Source organism: Coffea arabica, chromosome 5e, assembly GCF_036785885.1.
Source record: "Coffea arabica cultivar ET-39 chromosome 5e, Coffea Arabica ET-39 HiFi, whole genome shotgun sequence".
Taxonomy (NCBI): Eukaryota; Viridiplantae; Streptophyta; class Magnoliopsida; order Gentianales; family Rubiaceae; genus Coffea; species Coffea arabica.
In genome coordinates, this window is record NC_092318.1 from 21,520,998 (window position 1) to 21,540,737 (window position 19,740).

Sequence of the window (19,740 nt, forward strand, 5' to 3'; positions counted from 1 at the left end):
TAGGGTTAGAATAGCGGGACATTAGCTAGGTCATCAAGTTTTGTCTAGGTGGATGACTTGCTTCCGAGGCACCATATCCCTAATTTTTGTTTAAGGGATTATTTGTATGTATTTTTGCTAGTTATGTGCCCTACTTTTGGAAATGCCCCAACTTGCTATCTGTATGACTTTCACGCATGAATATATGTTAATGTTTTATTTACTTTTCTCTCTAATTCTAAGTTGATTTTAGCTACAAAAGGAATAACAACAGTTATAAATAAGCAAACAATTTCCCTAATTGTCTTATCCCTTCCATATTAGGCATAACTAAACCATGGATCGCCAAGTGATAGGAAGGAGCCGTGGGAGACCCACTAGACAACACCCGGAAGCGGGTGGTGATAGGGAACCCGAGGTCAATCCAGACCAAGGGCAAGAGGGCGGGGCCGGAGACGGAGTGGCCACCGCTATTAACCGTATCACTGACGTCCTAGAGCGCTTGACCGAACACCAAGCTGCTGGACCAGTGCGTCATCCAGGAGGCCCAGCCGATTCTGACGATCGGGCACTAGAGAGGTTCCTGAAGTTTGGACCTCCTAAGTTCTACGGAGGACCTGAACCTGAGATAGCTGAGGGATGGTGGGAGAGAATCTCCGACATCTTCGCAGCTTTAAACTACACAGAAGAGCGGCAGGTAACTTTTGCCGCATTCCAGTTTGAGGGAGCTGCTCGCTCCTGGTGGAACTTGGTCCGGACTAACTGGGACAGGAATCATACTCCAAGGACTTGGGCAAACTTCACAAGGGAGTTCAATGCCAAATTTCTTCCACCGGTCATCCAAGAAAAGAGGGAGGATGATTTCATAAAATGTAAGCAGGGGGCGATGAGTGTCGCCGAGTATGAAGTCCAGTTCACCAAGTTATCTCGATTTGCTCCTGAATTGGTAGCCACGGAGCAAAGGCGAGTCAAAAGGTTTGTGCAGGGTCTGAATGTAGAAGTGCAGGAAGGTTTAGCTGCCGTGAGGATAGATACTTTCGCGGATGCCGTCGAGAAAGCCCAGAGAGTGGAAGTAGCTAGGGCTCAAGTGAAATCTTTTCAGGCCAAGAAAAGATTTGCTCCTAGCAGCAGTCGGGAGCCGACGTATGGCAATGCTCCACCGGCCAAAGTGGGCCGAGGAACCATTGGAGTGAATAGTCCTGGAGCACCACGAGGCGCCTACGCAAGAGGAAACGGGGCCAGGAATGCGGGAGGACGAAATAACGGAACCAGAGTGGGACCGATTGGAAGGGGACAACCTAGGAATACCTCGCAGGGAGGTCGAGCAATAGTTCCCCAAATGAACTGTGCATTTTGTAAGAAACCTGGCCATACTATAGATGGTTGCTGGAAGAAGCTAGGGAAGTGTTTGAGATGCGGCAGTAGCGAGCACCAAATTGCTGGATGTCCCAAAATGCAAGGTGGAACTACCCCAAACGCTAGACCAAACACCTCTGGAGGAGGCCGGCCGACAGTTCCTGCCCGAGTGTATGCTATAGGTGACCAACCTGTACCTGAATCCTCGGAGGTGGTGGAAGGTACATTTCCGATTTTTCACCGATTAGCTAAAGTATTAATTGACCCTGGTGCAACCCATTCATTCGTAAACCCATCTTTTATGTCTGGAATAGATGTGCAACCTGTTAGATTACCCTTCGATCTTGAAGTTAGGACACCCATGGGTAATAAGAACGTAATCACTAGTCTGGCTTATAAGAATTGTGAATTCTGGATTGGTGAGCGTAAAATGCTAGTGGATTTGATCAGTCTGGACATAAAAGGTTATGATGTTATAATAGGAATGGATTTTCTAGGCCATCATCATGCTAAACTTGACTGCCGAGCGAAAGTGGTGGAATTTTGTATACCTGGTGAAGCAACCCTGAGGTTAGACGTCAAGGATAGGTTAGCATCATCTGCTATGATCTCAGGAATTCGAGCAAGGAAAATGTTGTCTAAAGGAGCGCAAGGTTTTCTAGCCTTTTTGATAAACGCTCCCAGTGATCAAGTGAAGCTGGAGGATGTACCAGTGGTACGGGAATTTCCGGATGTCTTTCCCGAAGAGCTAAGGGCTCTACCACCGGAAAGGGAAGTGGAATTTAAGATTGACTTGATGCCTGGAACGGCTCCAATTTCTAAGACCCCGTATCGAATGGCTCCTGCCGAGCTAAAAGAATTGAAAATTCAATTACAGGACTTGTTGGAGAAGGGTTTTGTGAAGGAAAGTGATTCACCATGGGGAGCACCCGTCCTATTCGTGAAGAAAAAAGATGGAAGCTTGAGGTTATGTTGTGACAGCCCCACTTTCCCCTAAGGCGAACCAAAGAGGTTAGCGGACTGCCTGCCCAGCTCTCGCCAGGACTAACGGTGCAGTATAGAGCGATCTTTCACGTTCCGGAACTTATAACGCGCGCAAATAAGGCAAAAGGGCAAAATAACCCAAAATAAAAGAAAATGAAATCCGGAGTCGGCCATGAATAGTAACCGACTCGTCCGAACCCAACCAAACATCGAATTACATATACCCCATAACATTTAGCCTTTACAAACCAAAATGACATTTAAAAGTGATACAAAAGTCACTACATATATGGTTTGCCAAAACAAAAGTGAAAACGGCCCTAATGATACATTTAGGGTCCCATTTTATATACAATACAAAAGAGTCATTCATCTAGTTCATTTGGCAACCATTTATCAAAATTCATTCCAAAAGAGTCATATTCCTGTAAGGAAAACAAAAGGAACGGGGTGAGCTAATTGCCCAGTGAGAATACAACTCAAGCAACCAAGTTCATGGATACATCAAGCTTAACAGTCCAATTTACCAAAATAAATAAAGCCACACATTAATAATGAGGATAAAAGGATACGGGTGGCTCTCAAGAGCCCTTTTCCTCGTTTGAATTCTTGATCAGGTCTCATTGACTCTCCGTCAATGTCTGAAAGGTAACCAACCGTAGACTCCTCTTAACTTCCATTCCCTTCCTCCTAACATTCCTCAACCGGGCCCGAAATCCAAACACTTGCATTGTGGTATTACTCGAGTAAACCGGAATCAAGAGTCTCTCATACTACAAGATTCCCTATGATGTTGCCCCAAGGCACATTAATTGGCACGACCAAGCCCTCGCCGGCTCGATTCAATCAATAACCAATGGGGTTGAGCTCATGGATAATATTTGAAGTCATGTATTTCATTTCATATAACATTTCATATAACTTTCCAATAACATGCGGAACAATATGTGAAAGTGATAAAGTACACTCTCACCTGGATCAATCAACATTTAACATCTCAAGTACAAAGATCAAAGCCATGTAATAGCACATAAGTGAGTAGTACACTCACCAAGCTAGCACAATGTGGTTTCAAACACTTTAGTCAAAAGAACGTTGTGCACCACCGTCACGCCCTAAAAACATGCAAACAAATACAATGAAACTCGATAACGAGTCATAAACCAAGGCCAAACATGACCCCAATAAGGTTCCATAAACATTTACAAACAATAGAGGAAACCAGAAATTAAGAAAGGGCTTTAACTAAGGCCTTGATATGAAAACCGGATTTGACCTCATAATGCGGTAATGGCACAACTCTCACTACAATTATCGGATGGGGGTGTAAGACCCACCATTTCGAAGCCAAGAAACAGAACTACAACAATGTAGAAGGTCACTCAATCCAGTTCCTAACACAACTAGGTCAAATATACGAAATACTATACCAGAATTCCCAAAACAGGTTTGCAAAACGCAGAAAACTGTAATCGGTATATCTCAGTCCATACAAGTCCAAATGCCGAAATTCCAAAGGCATATGTTAGCTAAGACATTCAGCTACATTTCATCAGAAGACACCAACTTAAAAATCCAAACCAATTCCAGTAAAAATAGCCAAATACAAACTCAGTTTTCGCATTCTGATCAAAGCAGAACAGCTACAGTAATTTCGTCATAACTCACTCTACACTCATCCAAATGCCCTGACATTTTGCAGGAACCTCCTAATCATCAATACCTACAACTTTCATGTTTTGAGCAAAGTCCAATTCGGCCTCTAACCCTATGATCCAAAACCGGACAGAATTGGGAAAAATATGAACCCTAACTTTTCATTTTCCATCCAAATCCAAAATTGATTACATTTTCTTATCCAATACACCTCATAGAGCCATTATCAGCCATTACCATTCATCATACAAGGCCACAACATCCCATTCATATTAAACCAGAAAAATTCCCAATAAAATAAAAAATTCACCAAAACTCTTCAAATCAAGAAATAAATCATATATTCCTTCACTCATGCCACCATTAAGCATAATATAACCATCATTAGGTTTAGGGGAGAGGTTGTAGCATCACTTACCAAGAAACAAGGGAAAGAGAGATTGTGGACACCTTTGCTCTTCAAAACAACTTCACTACAACCCTTACTAGCACTAGAAGATAGGATTTTATGGAGTGGAATCTTGTTTATTCGGTTGATTTAGATGATTTGCTAGTAGAAAGCTTGAAGATTGAAGAGTTCTTCTTCTTGCAAAAGAGTGAGAGAGAGCCGGCCAAGGAGAAAGAAAAATGAGGAAATTTTGTGAATTTTTGATATTTAATCCTTTGGTCAAAAAAGTCAAGAAAGTGAATAGTAATTCTTAAAGTCCAACCAATGAGATTGTGACACTTGTCACACTCATTAAATGCATTCCTATCTTTCTTTTCTCTCTCACATCAATCACTTCACACACACTACTTATCTCTTAACACCCGATAAATTTTTCACAGTATCCGAAACTTAACCTTATTGGCCGAATTTTTCCGAACTTTTTGCACTAGTGGGTCCCACGTCCAATATAGATTCTTAATTTTCTAAAAATTCACCAATGCTAGAAAAATCATCTTAAAACTATAACTGCTCATAAAATCCACTAAGAAAATATTTCTAAGCCAGAAAATGCAGAAAACATGCAATTAAGGGGAAATAAACCCTAGGAAAATAATTAGGGTTTTACGGGTTCTCACATATGTATTGATTACCGAGGGTTAAATGAGGCTACAATTAAGAATAAATACCCTTTACCATTGATTGATAGCTTGTTCGACCAACTGCAAGGGTCAGTGGTCTTCTCTAAGCTGGATTTAAGGCAAGGGTACTATCAGTTGAAGATCAAGAAGGAAGATATACCTAAAACTGCTTTTAGTACAAGATATGGACATTTTGAGTTTGCAGTCATGCCTTTTGGATTAACCAATGCACCAGCTGCTTTCATGGACCTGATGCAGAGAATTTTTAAGAAGTATCTGGATCAGTTTGTAGTGGTTTTCATAGATGATATCTTGATCTACTCCAAGACTCGAGAGGAGCATGCTAAGCACTTAGAGGTGGTTTTGCAGATACTAAGAGAACATAAGCTGTATGCCAAATTCAGCAAGTGTGAGTTTTGGTTGACTGAAATATCTTTTCTAGGGCACAGAGTTTCTGAAGATGGAATTGCCGTGGATCTGGCAAAAGTTGAGGCCGTTATGAATTGGAAACAGCTAGAAACTCCAACTGAAGTTAGAAGTTTCTTGGGTTTAGCAGGTTATTATAGGTGATTTATCCAGGATTTCTCGAAAATTGCAGGACCTATGACTGAGCTAACCAAGAAAGGGGCCAAGTTTGTCTAGACTCCGAAGTGTGAGTCAAGTTTCCAGGAACTAAAGAAGCGGTTAACATCCGCTCCCGTTTTGGTTTTACCTGATGGGGGTGAAGGTTATGCTGTGTATTCTGATGCTTCCAGAGAAGGTCTGGGATGTGTCTTAATGCAAATGGGTAAGGTAGTTGCCTATGCTTCTAGGAGATTGAAACCCTACGAACAAAACTACCCAACTCATGACCTAGAACTAGCTGCAGTAATTTTCGCCTTGAAGAAATGGAGAAACTACTTGTATGGCGTGACTTTTGAGGTTTATACGGACCATAAGAGCCTCAAGTACTTGTTTTCCCAAAAGGAGCTAAATTTGAGACAAAGGCGATGGGTAGAATTTCTGGAAGATTATGACTGCTCAATTAATTACCATCCAGGAAAAGCCAATGTGGTGGCTGACGCTCTAAGTATGAAGGCCCAAGTAGTAGGGTTAATGGTAAAAGAGTGGGATATGTTAGAAGAAATAAGTGGTTGGAACCCTCGCTTGGAGAAATTGAAGGTTTTATTTGGGAACTTATCATTGAGGTCACCGTTACTAGAGCGTATTAAGGAGACCCAGAAAATGGACCCTATGATTCAGAAGAATCTGGAAAAAGTGCAAAAAGGGGAAACCCTAGACTTCAAATTAGGGCCTGAAGGGGTATTGAGGTTTCGAGATCGAATTGTGATTCCGGCAGATGAGGAGCTAAGGAAAGGAATTCTAGAAGAATCACATCGGTCGAAGTATACTATACACCCAGGTGTGACCAAGATGTATCATGATGTGAAGGGATTATACTGGTGGGAAGGTTTGAAAAAGGACGTGGTCGCGTTTGTGCAAAAATGCTTGATCTGCCAACAAGTAAAAGCCGAACATCAGAAGCCCTCTGGTTTATTGCAACCGTTAGAAATCCCTGAATGGAAATGGGAACACATAACAATGGATTTTGTAACGGGACTACCTAAAAGTCAAAAAGGTTTCGATGCAATCTGGGTAATAGTCGATCGACTCACTAAGTCTGCACACTTCTTACCCGTAAGCATGAGTTTTTCATTGGAGAAATTGGTCAAGTTGTACACAGAAGAGATCCTAAGGTTACATGGTATTCCAGTGAGTATTGTGTCTGATCGAGACCCAAGATTCGTCTCGCGTTTTTGGCAGAAATTTCAGGACTCTTTGGGGACCAAGTTGAAGTTCAGTACTGCGTACCATCCCCAAACCGACGGGCAATCGGAAAGGACAATTCAAACTCCGGAGGATCTACTGAGGTCGTGTATACTGGATTTTGGAGGTAAGTGGGGCCAATATATGACCTTAGTGGAATTTGCATATAATAACAGCTATCAGGCTTCGATTCAAATGGCACCATATGAGGCTCTGTATGGAAGAAGGTGTCGATCTCCGATTCATTGGGATGAAGTTGGAGAAAAGAAAATCGTAGATCCTACAGCCATACCTTGGATAGAAGAAGCCCAGGAGAAAGTAAAGCTAATTAGAGAAAGGCTTCAAGTTGCTCAGAGTAGACAAAAGAGCTACGCCGACACAAGGAGGAAAGATTTGGAATTCGAAGTAGGAGACAAGGTTTTCCTCAGAATTAAACCCTTGAAGGGCGGAGTAGTGTCTAAGAAAGGTAAGAAGCTGAAGCCAAGGTATATCGGACCTTTCGAAATTTTGAAAAGAATTGGGTTAGTAGCGTATCAATTGAAGTTGCCTGCAAGCATGGCTAAGATTCACGATGTATTTCATGTTTCCATGCTTAGGAAATATTATTCTGATCCAAGTCACGTGCTGCCACTAGAAGGAATTGAGGTGGATGAGACGTTAACGTATGAAGAAGGACCGGTCAGGATTTTGGAAAGAGAAATGAAGGAACTGAGAAATAAGGAAATTCCTCTGGTGAAGATTTTATGGAAGAATCATGGACTCGAGGAAGCAACTTGGGAGTTAGAAGAAGAAATGCAGAAAAAGTATCCCGATTTATTTATCCAGAATGTGTGAATTTTGAGGACAAAATTCATTGTAAGGAGGGGAGGATGTGAGAACCTTGAATTTTGCAGTTAAATATCAATGCATACTTCAATTTCACTTTTATTTAGCATTTGTATTCCTTAATTTTTTCTAGTATTACTTTCACTTGCTTTTATATACTAGTGCATATTTCATTCATAGTTCTTATTCTAATCTACAACATTATTTCATTTGTTTTAAATAAGTAAATAAAAATAATTTTCGTGTGTAAAATAATATAACGGTGCTAACTATTAAAGCACTTAGCTTTGCTACACTAAGTTAATAATTCTTGAGTTATATTAAGTTTACTCCTTGAAAATAATTCCTTAATTTTTGTTATATAGCTAATTCTAATTTCGAATAAGGTTAAGTGTAGTTAGAAATCTTAATATTTTTATGCAACCGATAAATTCTAGATAAAAACAATACAAGTATTCTAAACATACTTAAGACGTAAAAATTTCGATAATCAAAGCCTTGCAAGATTAGCGAAGAATTAGGCGTTCAAATCACATTTGGGGATAATTTTTGGAGCTAAGTTAGAACTAAGGACTTAAGTGGATAATAGGAGGAGAAGTGAAAAGACTAAACTACCCCTCACAATGTCACAAAATTACCCCACGGCCATAACCATTCCACGCACAGCCAAACACTCCCTCGGACACAATGATCTTGCACCTCTCCATCCGGCCAATGCTCTTCTTCACCATCTGCGCACTCAATCCTCACCAACACTCCACCTCCACATTGTTATCATCGACCGAGAGTGAAGGAAGGTGAGCTGCACCATATAGCCGAGAGTGAGGGAGGAAGCTGTGAGCTGCAATTCCATTTCTGCTTCTGTCCGCAAGTATCGAAGAGGGAGGAGAGGAGGAGAAACTGTGAGCAAACTTTCCTCTGCATTCTCCAAGCTCATCCGGTTGCTATCCAGCTTCCACCATCACCAGCTGCACCCACTACAACCCAACCAGAACCAACTTACCTGTGCGTGAGGAGAAGAGCCGAGAGAGAGGGATAGACTTCAGCATCCTGTCGAGTGAGTGAGCATCTTGTGAGGTAAATTTCTGGACTGTAAAATGGTTAACCAGAGGTAGTATAAGCAAGCTTTGGACTTGCATGTGAGGATTTTAAGCTCGGATGATGTAATTAGCCATGTGATAATTTGATGTTAAGCTACCAGAAACTGGTTTGGAAGAGAAAGTGGTACTACCGTGAGTTTGAGCTGGGATGTTGTAGCTTTAAATTGTTATTTGTGGGATGATCAATGGTTGTATTTGTGTATTAATCACCTGAAAACAAGATGATAAAGTCATGCATGAATTTAACTAGCCTGAATTACACTGGAAAATAAGATATGAAACAGAATTCTTCATGCAAGCTCATCCGAGTGTAGTTGCACAAAGTTCTGGAATTATGAATATATTTTGCTGCTGCCGAACTGATTTCTGGTCTGATATGTTAGCTAATTAACTCAGCAATTGTGCATGTGAGAATTAAGGTCAAAATAAAAGGCTTTAACTGAAGAAAATATTGGATGATGAACTAAGGAGCTTAGAAAATTCTGTTTTGATGGAAATGATTCTGCCGAGAGAATGGTTTGGAAATGCAACTGAAATTCTGTTTTCCTGTGACAACCTGAGCACTCAAGTGTAATTAGCCGAGTGAAACTTAATGATTAAGATGTTTAGGACCCTGCATGTTAATTCTATGAAGTTGATTTATGAATTAAGGAACTTAGGAAATTCTGTTTTGATGAAGAAAATTTCTGTCGTGACTGGTTAAGAAATGATTTGCTTAATTTGCCTAATCTTGACGAGCTGTGGTTATAATCCTAACTATCCAAGTGAAGATAAAATGCTTAAGGGCCTGCATGTTGAGTTACACGATTGGACAATGAAACTAGGAACTTGGAAAATTCTGGTTTTGTGAACTGGAATTCTTGTGAACTGAAAATTTCCGAGAACTTGAATTTGATATTTAATTCTCAATCTGTCTTATGGTGATGATATGAGTTGATATATACGATTAGCTAGTTAACAACATGTTAATTGAAGTTTGCATGAGGTCTTGTAGCTTGGCTAACCAAGAAAATAAAATGAAAGCAGAAAAATTGTTTCATGAATGGTCATCCGAGACTAGTGGATATAATTTCTGGATTTTCTGGATGATTTTAGTTGTCGAATGAATCTGGTTTTGAAGTGGAACTTTTTAATAACTAGCTAAGTGTTTACATGCTGGATTTGAGTACCTAACACCCTGTTTAAACCAAAAGAAAATTTGATCTAAAGCATCTTAGTTGCTGGAAAATTTTGGAAGCCGCAAGGTTGAGCTAAAAATTTCAGTTTGTCTTTTGAAAATTTTATCGGTTTCTGGAAATTTATTTTATTTTTTCCATGGAATATAATGGGTTGAGATACATAATAGTTGTAAGTTTTAAGTTGTTTAGCAATCAAATAATTGATAAATTTGAAGATGGAACCAGAAAAGTTGGTATATACATCCTGGAATTTCGTTTGTGGTAGCCGAAGGGTGAGTTAGATCCTTAGCTTGGTTTTTAAATTTTTCCCTGAATATTGATGGATGGGAATGTCTGGAAATTGTTGTCTTGGAGTTCTATAAGAAATGTATGGATGGTTTGAATAAAAACATTTTGGTGTTAAAAGAGAAAAAGGAGTTTTTCATAAGTGAAAAATGACATTTCAGATTTTCGGATGTCCCTGACCAGTTTCAGTAAAATACTTATATTTTGGTGTAGAAAAATCCGTTTAAGGTGCCGTCAGTGGTATTTGAAACTAGAAACATAGGCCTTTGTTCTGTAAAAATTTCGTATTTTTCCTCCATGCGGACTGCTATCTGTGAACCCTCAAAGTAGACTATTTTGTACGAATGTCCTGTTTCTTCGTGAAAATGAATTTGGATTTGGATTGAGATTTTTGTTTACTTGTGGTTTAAATTCTCGATTGAATTGTGGTTGGGAGTAATTGGTGTTGTCAAGGGCTAATGATTGATGAAGCCCTTGGCCATTTGAATGATTTTATAAGTATTAAGGGTGATGAAATGTAATTGCTAGAATGTCTTGGAGGCTTTACTTTTATTTTTATTTGCTTATGATGGGCTTGCTGAAACCAAGTGCTAATGATTGATGAAGCCTTGGTTGGTCATTTTATTTTATTCAGAAATGCACTTGTTGAAATATAGGGCTAATGATTGACGAAGCCCTAGTAATTTGTTATGTGATTTTTGTCATATTTTGATCCATAATATGATTTCAAAACGGAGTCGGAGCTGTGGAAGTCGTTTCGACCTTACGAACTCAAGTAGCTGCGAAATCCGGCCAGTTCTTGGCCGGATTGTTGGCCGGATTGTGGTGTAGTTTTGAAAAAAATGTGTTTCGTCTCTGCCTCATATCCGGCCAGGAATCCGGCCGGGAATCCGGCCAGAAACCGGCCGGATTGTGACAGGACAGCTGGTTTGACCAGCGTTTTTTCTTCCTTCTTATCACTTTTGATCACCAAAATATCTTCATTTCCTTTTCTTGTTCAGCCGTGAGCTTTGAGAGCTAAGAGAGCAAAACTCTTCATTCTTCATCTTTGATTTTCCTTCAATCTTGAAACTTCACCAATAGATTTTTAATTCCCTCCGTACAAGTGAGCTTCTTGGAAGGTTAAAGCTTTTGGGTGGAGTGATTTTTAAAGGGGAACTTGGAATTGCTAGTCTTCTTGAGTTGTGAGGTAAGATGATTAGAAAGTTCTTTCTTGCTTTGATTATGGTATAGTAGTGATTTGTGGTGGTTATACATGTTATATTGTGAATGATTGCATGGGTTTAATAGATTATGGTGAAGTTTTCTAATTAATTATGATTTTTCTGTTTTCATATGGTTATTGCTTTTGGCCATTTATGATGATAGGAAATGATATAGAATGAGGCTAGTTAGTGCCAATGAGGGTTAATTACAACCAATTTTGGGTTTGGAAGGAATTTGAGGAAGTTAGGGTTTCATAACCCCCTTTTCTGTCCGGTTTTGTATCATATGGTTAGAGGCCGAATTGGCCTTGTCTTAAAACATGAAAGTTGTAGGTATTGATGTGTTTGAAGTGCCTGTAAAATTTCAGGTCATTTTGAGTAGTGTAGAGTGAGAAATGTCGATTTTACTGTTGCTGTTCTGGGTTCTTCAGGATGGCCGAACTGCGTTTGTAATTGGCTGTTTTGACTGGAATTGCTTTGGATTTGGTGGTTGAGGTCTTCTGATGAAATGTAGCTTGATGTCCTAGCTACCATATGCCTTTGGAATTTCTGCATTTGGACCTGTTTAGACTGAGTTGTACTGATTACAGCATAGTGTAATTTGTAAACCTGCAATTACGGTTCTGGTTTGTTATTTGGCATATTTGACTTAGTTGTGCTGGGATTTGGACTGAGTGACCTTCTACATTGTTGTAGCCCTGGTTCTTAGCTTCGAAATGGTGGGTCTTACACCCTAATCCGATAATCGTAGCGCCAATGGTGCCAAAACCGCAAAATGATGTCAAAACTGTTTTGTCCGAAAATGTTTCTAGCTTGCTTTTCGTATTTCTTTTGTATTTATATGATGTTAAGCCTAGTGAACGGCTTTTGGAAATGAGATTATTCTATATGCTCTGTTGGGACTGATTTGAGAATTAATGAAGCCATTAATGGCTGGAAAATAGGTAAACACAAGGGACATGCCGTCCGTTTAGTTTCTTGTAAATTGACCGTATTTCCTTGGAGGTGTCTTCGGGTCTTTGAATAAGGGTTCGAAGGCTAAGTTGCTATTCGAACTCGTACTTTGTCCTTTGGCAAATAATGTAACCTTCAAATGTTCCTTAAGCCTTTCCAACCTATAGAGGTATGAGTTCGGGTTTTATCGGCCATAAGTGCATTGTTTCTAAGCAAGGTTTTAAGTGTGGAAGTTAATGTATTTTGTCCTCCTTTTCACATGATTTTTATTGGCTTCGGTCATTTATTGACCACTTGAATATATATGCTATTGAGTCATACAAACAATTCCGAAAGAATCTTGCCTTAGCTTATTTCCTGGAAAATTTGGATTGTTTGAGTTAAGTGTTTCCGTTACAAATTTTATAACCCTTTTTGGTTTGGGTCGCATTAGGATTATTGTGACGCTCCGAAAAAAATGAGTTTGAGAATCCGGAAATTTTCTAAGTTTCTAGGGTTTATTTGATTTAATCGCCCGTCTTTTCTACATTTTCTTTAGTAGAAAAATTCCCCAGATAAAGTTTATGAGCAAATATAGTTTTCAAATGATTTTTCTAGTATCGGTTAGTTTTTGAGAAATTAAAAGCGTATTTTGGACGTGGGACCCGCAAGTGCGGTAAATGCATTATATTTTTGACAACTTGTTGGAATTTTGTATTAAATGATATTAGTTTACAATGTGTTAAGATATTTGTATTGGAGAGACAAAAAGATAAGTTTTAAACCTAAAGGTAACAAGTGTCACCACTACATTGGTTTTGACTTAAGAGTTACTATTCACTTTTTTTGACTTTTCACCCATTTGAGTTAAATATCTTCAAAAATCACTAAAATTTCACCATTTCTTACCCTTGGATGGCCGGCCCTCTTAGCTCAAGAAGGAAGAAAGTTTCTTTAACATTTCAAGCTTCCAACTAGCTTAATCTTCCAAAATCAATCACATAAATTAGTTTTTACTCCATACAATCTTGCCTTTTTGTGTTAGTGGTGAGTTTGGTGAAGTTTTTGGAAGAGCTAAGGTGGTCTATAACTCCTCTTCTCTTGTTTCCTAGGTAAGTGATGGTTGAACATCCTACTACACCTAATGATGCTTAAGTGATGCTTAGTAGTAGCTAAAGTGATGGATTATGTGAATTATTTCTTGATTTGAAGTGATTTGGTGAAGTTTTTATATTTATGAGGAATTTTCTGGTTTAATATGAATGAGATGTTGTGGTCATCTATGATGGCTGTTAATGAGTGGAAATGACTCATGTGGGTGTGAATTGGTGATAATAGCAACCAATTTTGGGTTTGGAAGAAATTCTGGAAAATTAGGGTTCTTGAAGCTACATTCTGTCCGAAATTTTAGGTCATAGATAGAGGCCGAATTGGCCTTATCTCAGAACATGAAAGTTGTAGGGAATGACATTTTAAAGGTGCCTACAAACTTTCAGGGCATTTGGAGTAGTATAGAGTGAGTTATGCCGTTTTTACTGTTGCTGTTTTTGGTGAACAGAATGTGCGAACTGCGATAGTAATTGTCTGTTTTGACTGGAATTGGTTTGGATTTTGTTGTTGGTGTCTTCTGATGAAATGTATCTTGATGTCTTAGCTTTCATTTACCTTTGGAATCAATGCAATTGGACCTGTGTTGGCTGAGATAGACGTATTACAGTTTTCTGTGATTTGGGAACCTGCAATTACGGTTCTGGCTTGGTTTTCTTCATTTTTGACCTAGTTGTGCTAGGATTTGGACTGAGAGGCCTTCTATTGTTGTAGCTCTGTCTTTTAGCTTCGAGATGGTGGGTCTTACGCCCTCATCCGATAAGCGTAGTGCATTTTGTGCCATTACCGCTTTTGGAGGCCAAAAACTGTTTTTGGTGTTGGGACAAATGAGTTCCATGTCTTGAATTTCTGGTTTGCTATTATGCTTGTCTATGCATATGAAACCCTATTGGGGTTGTGATTGGTATGGCTTTATGATTAGTTATTGAGTCTCATTGTACTTGTTTGCATGTTTTACGGCTTACTCTTATTCCGGTCATTTCCTAGCTAACTTTTGTACTTATATTACTTTGAGCCTAGTGAACGGCTTTTGGGAAATGAGATGACTTTTGTGTGAGGTTTTGGGACTGATTTGAGGAAATCATGAAGCCTTAATGGCTGGAAAAGTACGAATTTTAGGGGAAATGCTGTCCGATTTTCTAGGCCGTTTGGTTCTTTAAGTTGGATTTGCCTTTTGATGGAAATGAAAGGCTTTTGGGTTGTTTGCGCCTCAGTCTTCATGTACCTTTTTGTTTCCAAGAAAATCATGTTTTCCACCCTTGCATTAGTAATTATTTTGGCGAGGCATACGACTAGTAGTCGAGCCTCATGTGCATTGTGTTTACACGATTCTGGAAGTAAAACCTTCAATTGGTGTTTAACTTGATTTCTGCTCTGCAATCTGTTTATTTGTTCGAGACGAGGGTGTACTTTATCACACTCGTTCTCTAGTCTGTTCATATGCCAATTTACTATGCAAAATTTGAATCTGTTATCTGTGTCTGCATCTGTTCGGATTTCTATGACCTATGAGCTCAATCCTGTGGCTAAGTTATTCGAGTCGGGCCGGCAAGGGCCTGGACGATTAGATAACGAACCACGGTAGTCTGTTCGGGGATTTTGGGTATTGAGACCCTTGATTCCGGGTATACTCGAGTATTACCATTTCTGTTCGGTTACGGTGAGCGGGCCCGGTAAAGGGGTGTTTGGTGGACGGAATTCGGTGTAAAGAGGGGTCTACGGACGTTTTGGTTCTATATACGTTGACGGAGAGTCAACCGGTTTGGATCAAGTACTGCGCTGGAAATTTGGCTCCTGAGAGCCACTCGTATCCTTCTGATTTGAATCATTGGTTCCTTTGCTTTACATCTGGCATGTGTATTTGATTTGTTAAATGTGAAATGCCATGATTTTAATGCTATCTGTTTGGTACCTCATTGAGCGCAAGCTCACCCCTTTCTGTTCCTTTTGTTTTTCTTACAGGAAAATAAACCCTTTTGGTCTGGATTTGACAAATGGCTGCCAAATTGAGCTAGTTGAACATATCTTTTGTATAGCTCATGTATTAAAACCCTAAGTGTACTTTTGGGGCGTTTTCTCTTTTGATTTGGCAAATTTGAAAACTTTTGTATGTCATTTTGATTTGTAAACGCTAAAGTTCAGATGTGAATGTTTGTTGGCTATTTCGGTTGGGTTCTGACGGGTCGGTCACTATTCATGGCCGACTCCGGATTTCTTTTTTTTATTTTGGGTTATTTTACCATTTTGACTCATTTACGCTCGTTCGTAAGTTCCGGATCGCTATAGATAGTTCTAGTCTGCATCGTGAGTCCTGGCGAGAGCTGGGCAGGCAGTCCGCTCACCCCTTTGGTTCGCCTTAGGGGAAAGTGGGGCTGTCACAGTTGGTATCAGAGCTTAGGCTTCAGATCTCTGTAGTGTATTCTAGGCTTGAAGTTTAGGATGCCGGACTGTGGGTTTGATTTGACTCTTGAGAGATTTTTGCGGGATGTCTTGACTTGATTGGTACAAGTGGGAATGTCGAGGACGACATTCTTTTAAGGAGGGGAGATTGTGACGCCCCGAAAAAAATGAGTTTGAGAACCCGGAAATTTTCTAAGTTTCTAGGGTTTATTTGATTTAATCGCCCGCCTTTTCTACATTTTCTTTAGTAGAAAAATTCCCCAGATAAAGTTTATGAGCAAATATAGTTTTCAAATGATTTTTCTAGTATCGGTTAGTTTTTGAGAAATTAAAAGCGTATTTTGGACGTGGGACCCGCAAGTGCGGTAAATGCATTATATTTTTGACAACTTGTTGGAATTTTGTATTAAGTGATATTAGTTTACAATGTGTTAATATATTTGTATTGGAGAGACAAAAAGATAAGTATTAAACCTAAAGGTGACAAGTGTCACCACTACATTGGTTTTGACTTAAGAGTTACTATTCACTTTTTTTGACTTTTGACCCATTTGAGTTAAATATCTTCAAAAATCACTAAAATTTCACCATTTCTTACCCTTGGATGGCCGGCCCTCTTAGCTCAAGAAGGAAGAAAGTTTCTTCAACATTTCAAGCTTCCAACTAGCTTAATCTTCCAAAATCAATCACATAAATTAGTTTTTACTCCATACAATCTTGCCTTTTTGTGTTAGTGGTGAGTTTGGTGAAGTTTTTGGAAGAGCTAAGGTGGTCTATAACTCCTCTTCTCTTGTTTCCTAGGTAAGTGATGGTTGAACATCCTACTACACCTAATGATGCTTAAGTGATGCTTAGTAGTAGCTAAAGTGATGGATTATGTGAATTATTTCTTGATTTGAAGTGATTTGGTGAAGTTTTTATATTTATGAGGAATTTTCTGGTTTAATATGAATGAGATGTTGTGGTCATCTATGATGGCTGTTAATGAGTGGAAATGACTCATGTGGGTGTGAATTGGTGATAATAGCAACCAATTTTGGGTTTGGAAGAAATTCTGGAAAATTAGGGTTCTTGAAGCTACATTCTGTCCGAAATTTTAGGTCATAGATAGAGGCCGAATTGGCCTTAGCTCAGAACATGAAAGTTGTAGGGAATGACATTTTAAAGGTGCCTACAAACTTTCAGGGCATTTGGAGTAGTATAGAGTGAGTTATGCCGTTTTTACTGTTGCTGTTTTTGGTGAACAGAATGTGCGAACTGCGATAGTAATTGTCTGTTTTGACTGGAATTGGTTTGGATTTTGTTGTTGGTGTCTTCTGATGAAATGTATCTTGATGTCTTAGCTTTCATGTACCTTTGGAATCAATGCAATTGGACCTGTGTTGGCTGAGATAGACGTATTACAGTTTTCTGTGATTTGGGAACCTGCAATTACGGTTCTGGCTTGGTTTTCTTCATTTTTGACCTAGTTGTGCTAGGATTTGGACTGAGAGGCCTTCTACATTGTTGTAGCTCTGTCTTTTAGCTTCGAGATGGTGGGTCTTACGCCCTCATCCGATAAGCGTAGTGCATTTTGTGCCATTACCGCTTTTGGAGGCCAAAAACTGTTTTTGGTGTTGGGACAAATGAGTTCCATGTCTTGAATTTCTGGTTTGCTATTATGCTTGTCTATGCATATGAAACCCTATTGGGGTTGTGATTGGTATGGCTTTATGATTCGTTATTGAGTCTCATTGTACTTGTTTGCATGTTTTACGGCTTACTCTTATTCCGGTCATTTCCTAGCTAACTTTTGTACTTATATTACTTTGAGCCTAGTGAACGGCTTTTGGGAAATGAGATGACTTTTGTGTGAGGTTTTGGGACTGATTTGAGGAAATCATGAAGCCTTAATGGCTGGAAAAGTACGAATTTTAGGGGAAATGCTGTCCGATTTTCTAGGCCGTTTGGTTCTTTAAGTTGGATTTGCCTTTTGATGGAAATGAAAGGCTTTTGGGTTGTTTGCGCCTAAGTCTTCATGTACCTTTTTGTTTCCAAGAAAATCATGTTTTCCACCCTTGCATTAGTAATTATTTTGGCGAGGCATACGACTAGTAGTCGAGCCTCATGTGCATTGTGTTTACTCGATTCTGGAAGTAAAACCTTCAATTGGTTTATTTTGATTATTTTAGGGTTTCTTGGCGATTAAGGCCAATCTGAAGTGAAAACTTTTGAAGTTGAGCTGGTGAGTGTACCACTCCCCTCCATTGCTGTTTAACTTGATTTCTGCTCTGCAATCTGTTTATTTGTTCGAGACGAGGGTGTACTTTATCACACTCGTTCTCTAGTCTGTTCATATGCCAATTTACTATGCAAAATTTGAATCTGTTATCTGTGTCTGCATCTGTTCGGATTTCTATGACCTATGAGCTCAATCCTGTGGCTAAGTTATTCGAGTCGGGCCGGCAAGGGCCTGGACGATTAGATAACGAACCACGGTAGTCTGTTCGGGGATTTTGGGTATTGAGACCCTTGATTCCGGGTATACTCGAGTATTACCATTTCTGTTCGGTTACGGTGAGCGGGCCCGGTAAAGGGGTGTTTGGTGGACGGAATTCGGTGTAAAGAGGGGTCTACGGACGTTTTGGTTCTATATACGTTGACGGAGAGTCAACCGGTTTGCATCAAGTACTGCGCTGGAAATTTGGCTCCTGAGAGCCACCCGTATCCTTCTGATTTGAATCATTGGTTCCTTTGCTTTACATCTGGCATGTGTATCTGATTTGTTAAATGTGAAATGCCATGATTTTAATGCTATCTGTTTGGTACCTCATTGAGCGCAAGCTCACCCCTTTCTGTTCCTTTTGTTTTCCTTACAGGAAAATAAACCCTTTTGGTCTGGATTTGACAAATGGCTGCCAAATTGAGCTAGTTGAACATATCTTTCGTATAGCTCATGTATTAAAACCCTAAGTGTACTTTTGGGGCATTTTCTCTTTTGATTTGGCAAATTTGAAAACTTTTGTATGTCATTTTGATTTGTAAACGCTAAAGTTCAGATGTGAATGTTTGTTGGCTATTCCGGTTGGGTTCTGACGGGTCGGTCACTATTCATGGCCGACTCCGGATTTCTTTTTTTTATTTTGGGTTATTTTACCATTTTGACTCATTTACGCTCGTTCGTAAGTTCCGGATCGCTATAGATAGTTCTAGTCTGCATCGTGAGTCCTGGCGAGAGCTGGGCAGGCAGTCCGCTCACCCCTTTGGTTCGCCTTAGGGGAAAGTGGGGCTGTCACAGTTATTTTGTCCACGGATCCAAATGCCTCTTTATACTTTGAAAGTCTTTTATACGTTTACTCGCAAGTAGTCGGGTATTTCTTGATTTCATCTAAATCATGCTCGATGAATTGTAATGTGATCTTATTTAATTTTAGGTTTCGTTGGTGATTGAGAAGTGCACAATAACTAGGTGAGTGTTCCTTGTTTGTTACGTTTCATGATTATATGGCTTGTTTGAATGATTGATAACATGTTAAATGCTTTCAATGATTGCTAAATGAGTTTTCGAGGCGAGTGTGTACTTTATCGCACTTAGCCTCAATGATTGTGAAATTTTAATGATTGAGCGATTGAAATGTTAATTGTGCATGAATGTAAGCCTTCTGGGCTGAATTGGCCATTTCCCCTTGTTACCGGTCGTCTCGAGCCAGAAGCGGACTCGGTCGGGCGATTAGGGACTTGGGTGAACGTTTCGGTATACTCGAGTATTACCTTGTAGGTTGGTGGAGCCTGGCCAAAAACAAGGAACGGGGTGAATGAAATGAATGAACGAATGAATGAATGAGGGGTTTTACTTATACAAAATGCATTTTAAATGAT

At 39.6% G+C, this 19,740-nt stretch overlaps 1 protein-coding gene across 1 annotated transcript in view; it reads left to right on the plus strand.

The window, feature by feature from the left end:
• Nucleotides 1–316: 316 nt before the first annotated feature.
• The window catches only part of LOC140006924 (uncharacterized), a 30,605-nt gene continuing 11,181 nt past the window's right edge, over nt 317–19,740 (plus strand). The window contains exons 1-7 of the mRNA XM_072049599.1: nt 317–676; nt 860–2,266; nt 5,302–5,574; nt 5,713–5,830; nt 6,083–6,493; nt 6,847–6,976; nt 7,026–7,167. Coding sequence (XP_071905700.1) covers nt 317–676; nt 860–2,266; nt 5,302–5,574; nt 5,713–5,830; nt 6,083–6,493; nt 6,847–6,976; nt 7,026–7,167 — 2,841 coding nt within the window. The remainder of the gene's footprint in view (nt 677–859; nt 2,267–5,301; nt 5,575–5,712; nt 5,831–6,082; nt 6,494–6,846; nt 6,977–7,025; nt 7,168–19,740) is intronic.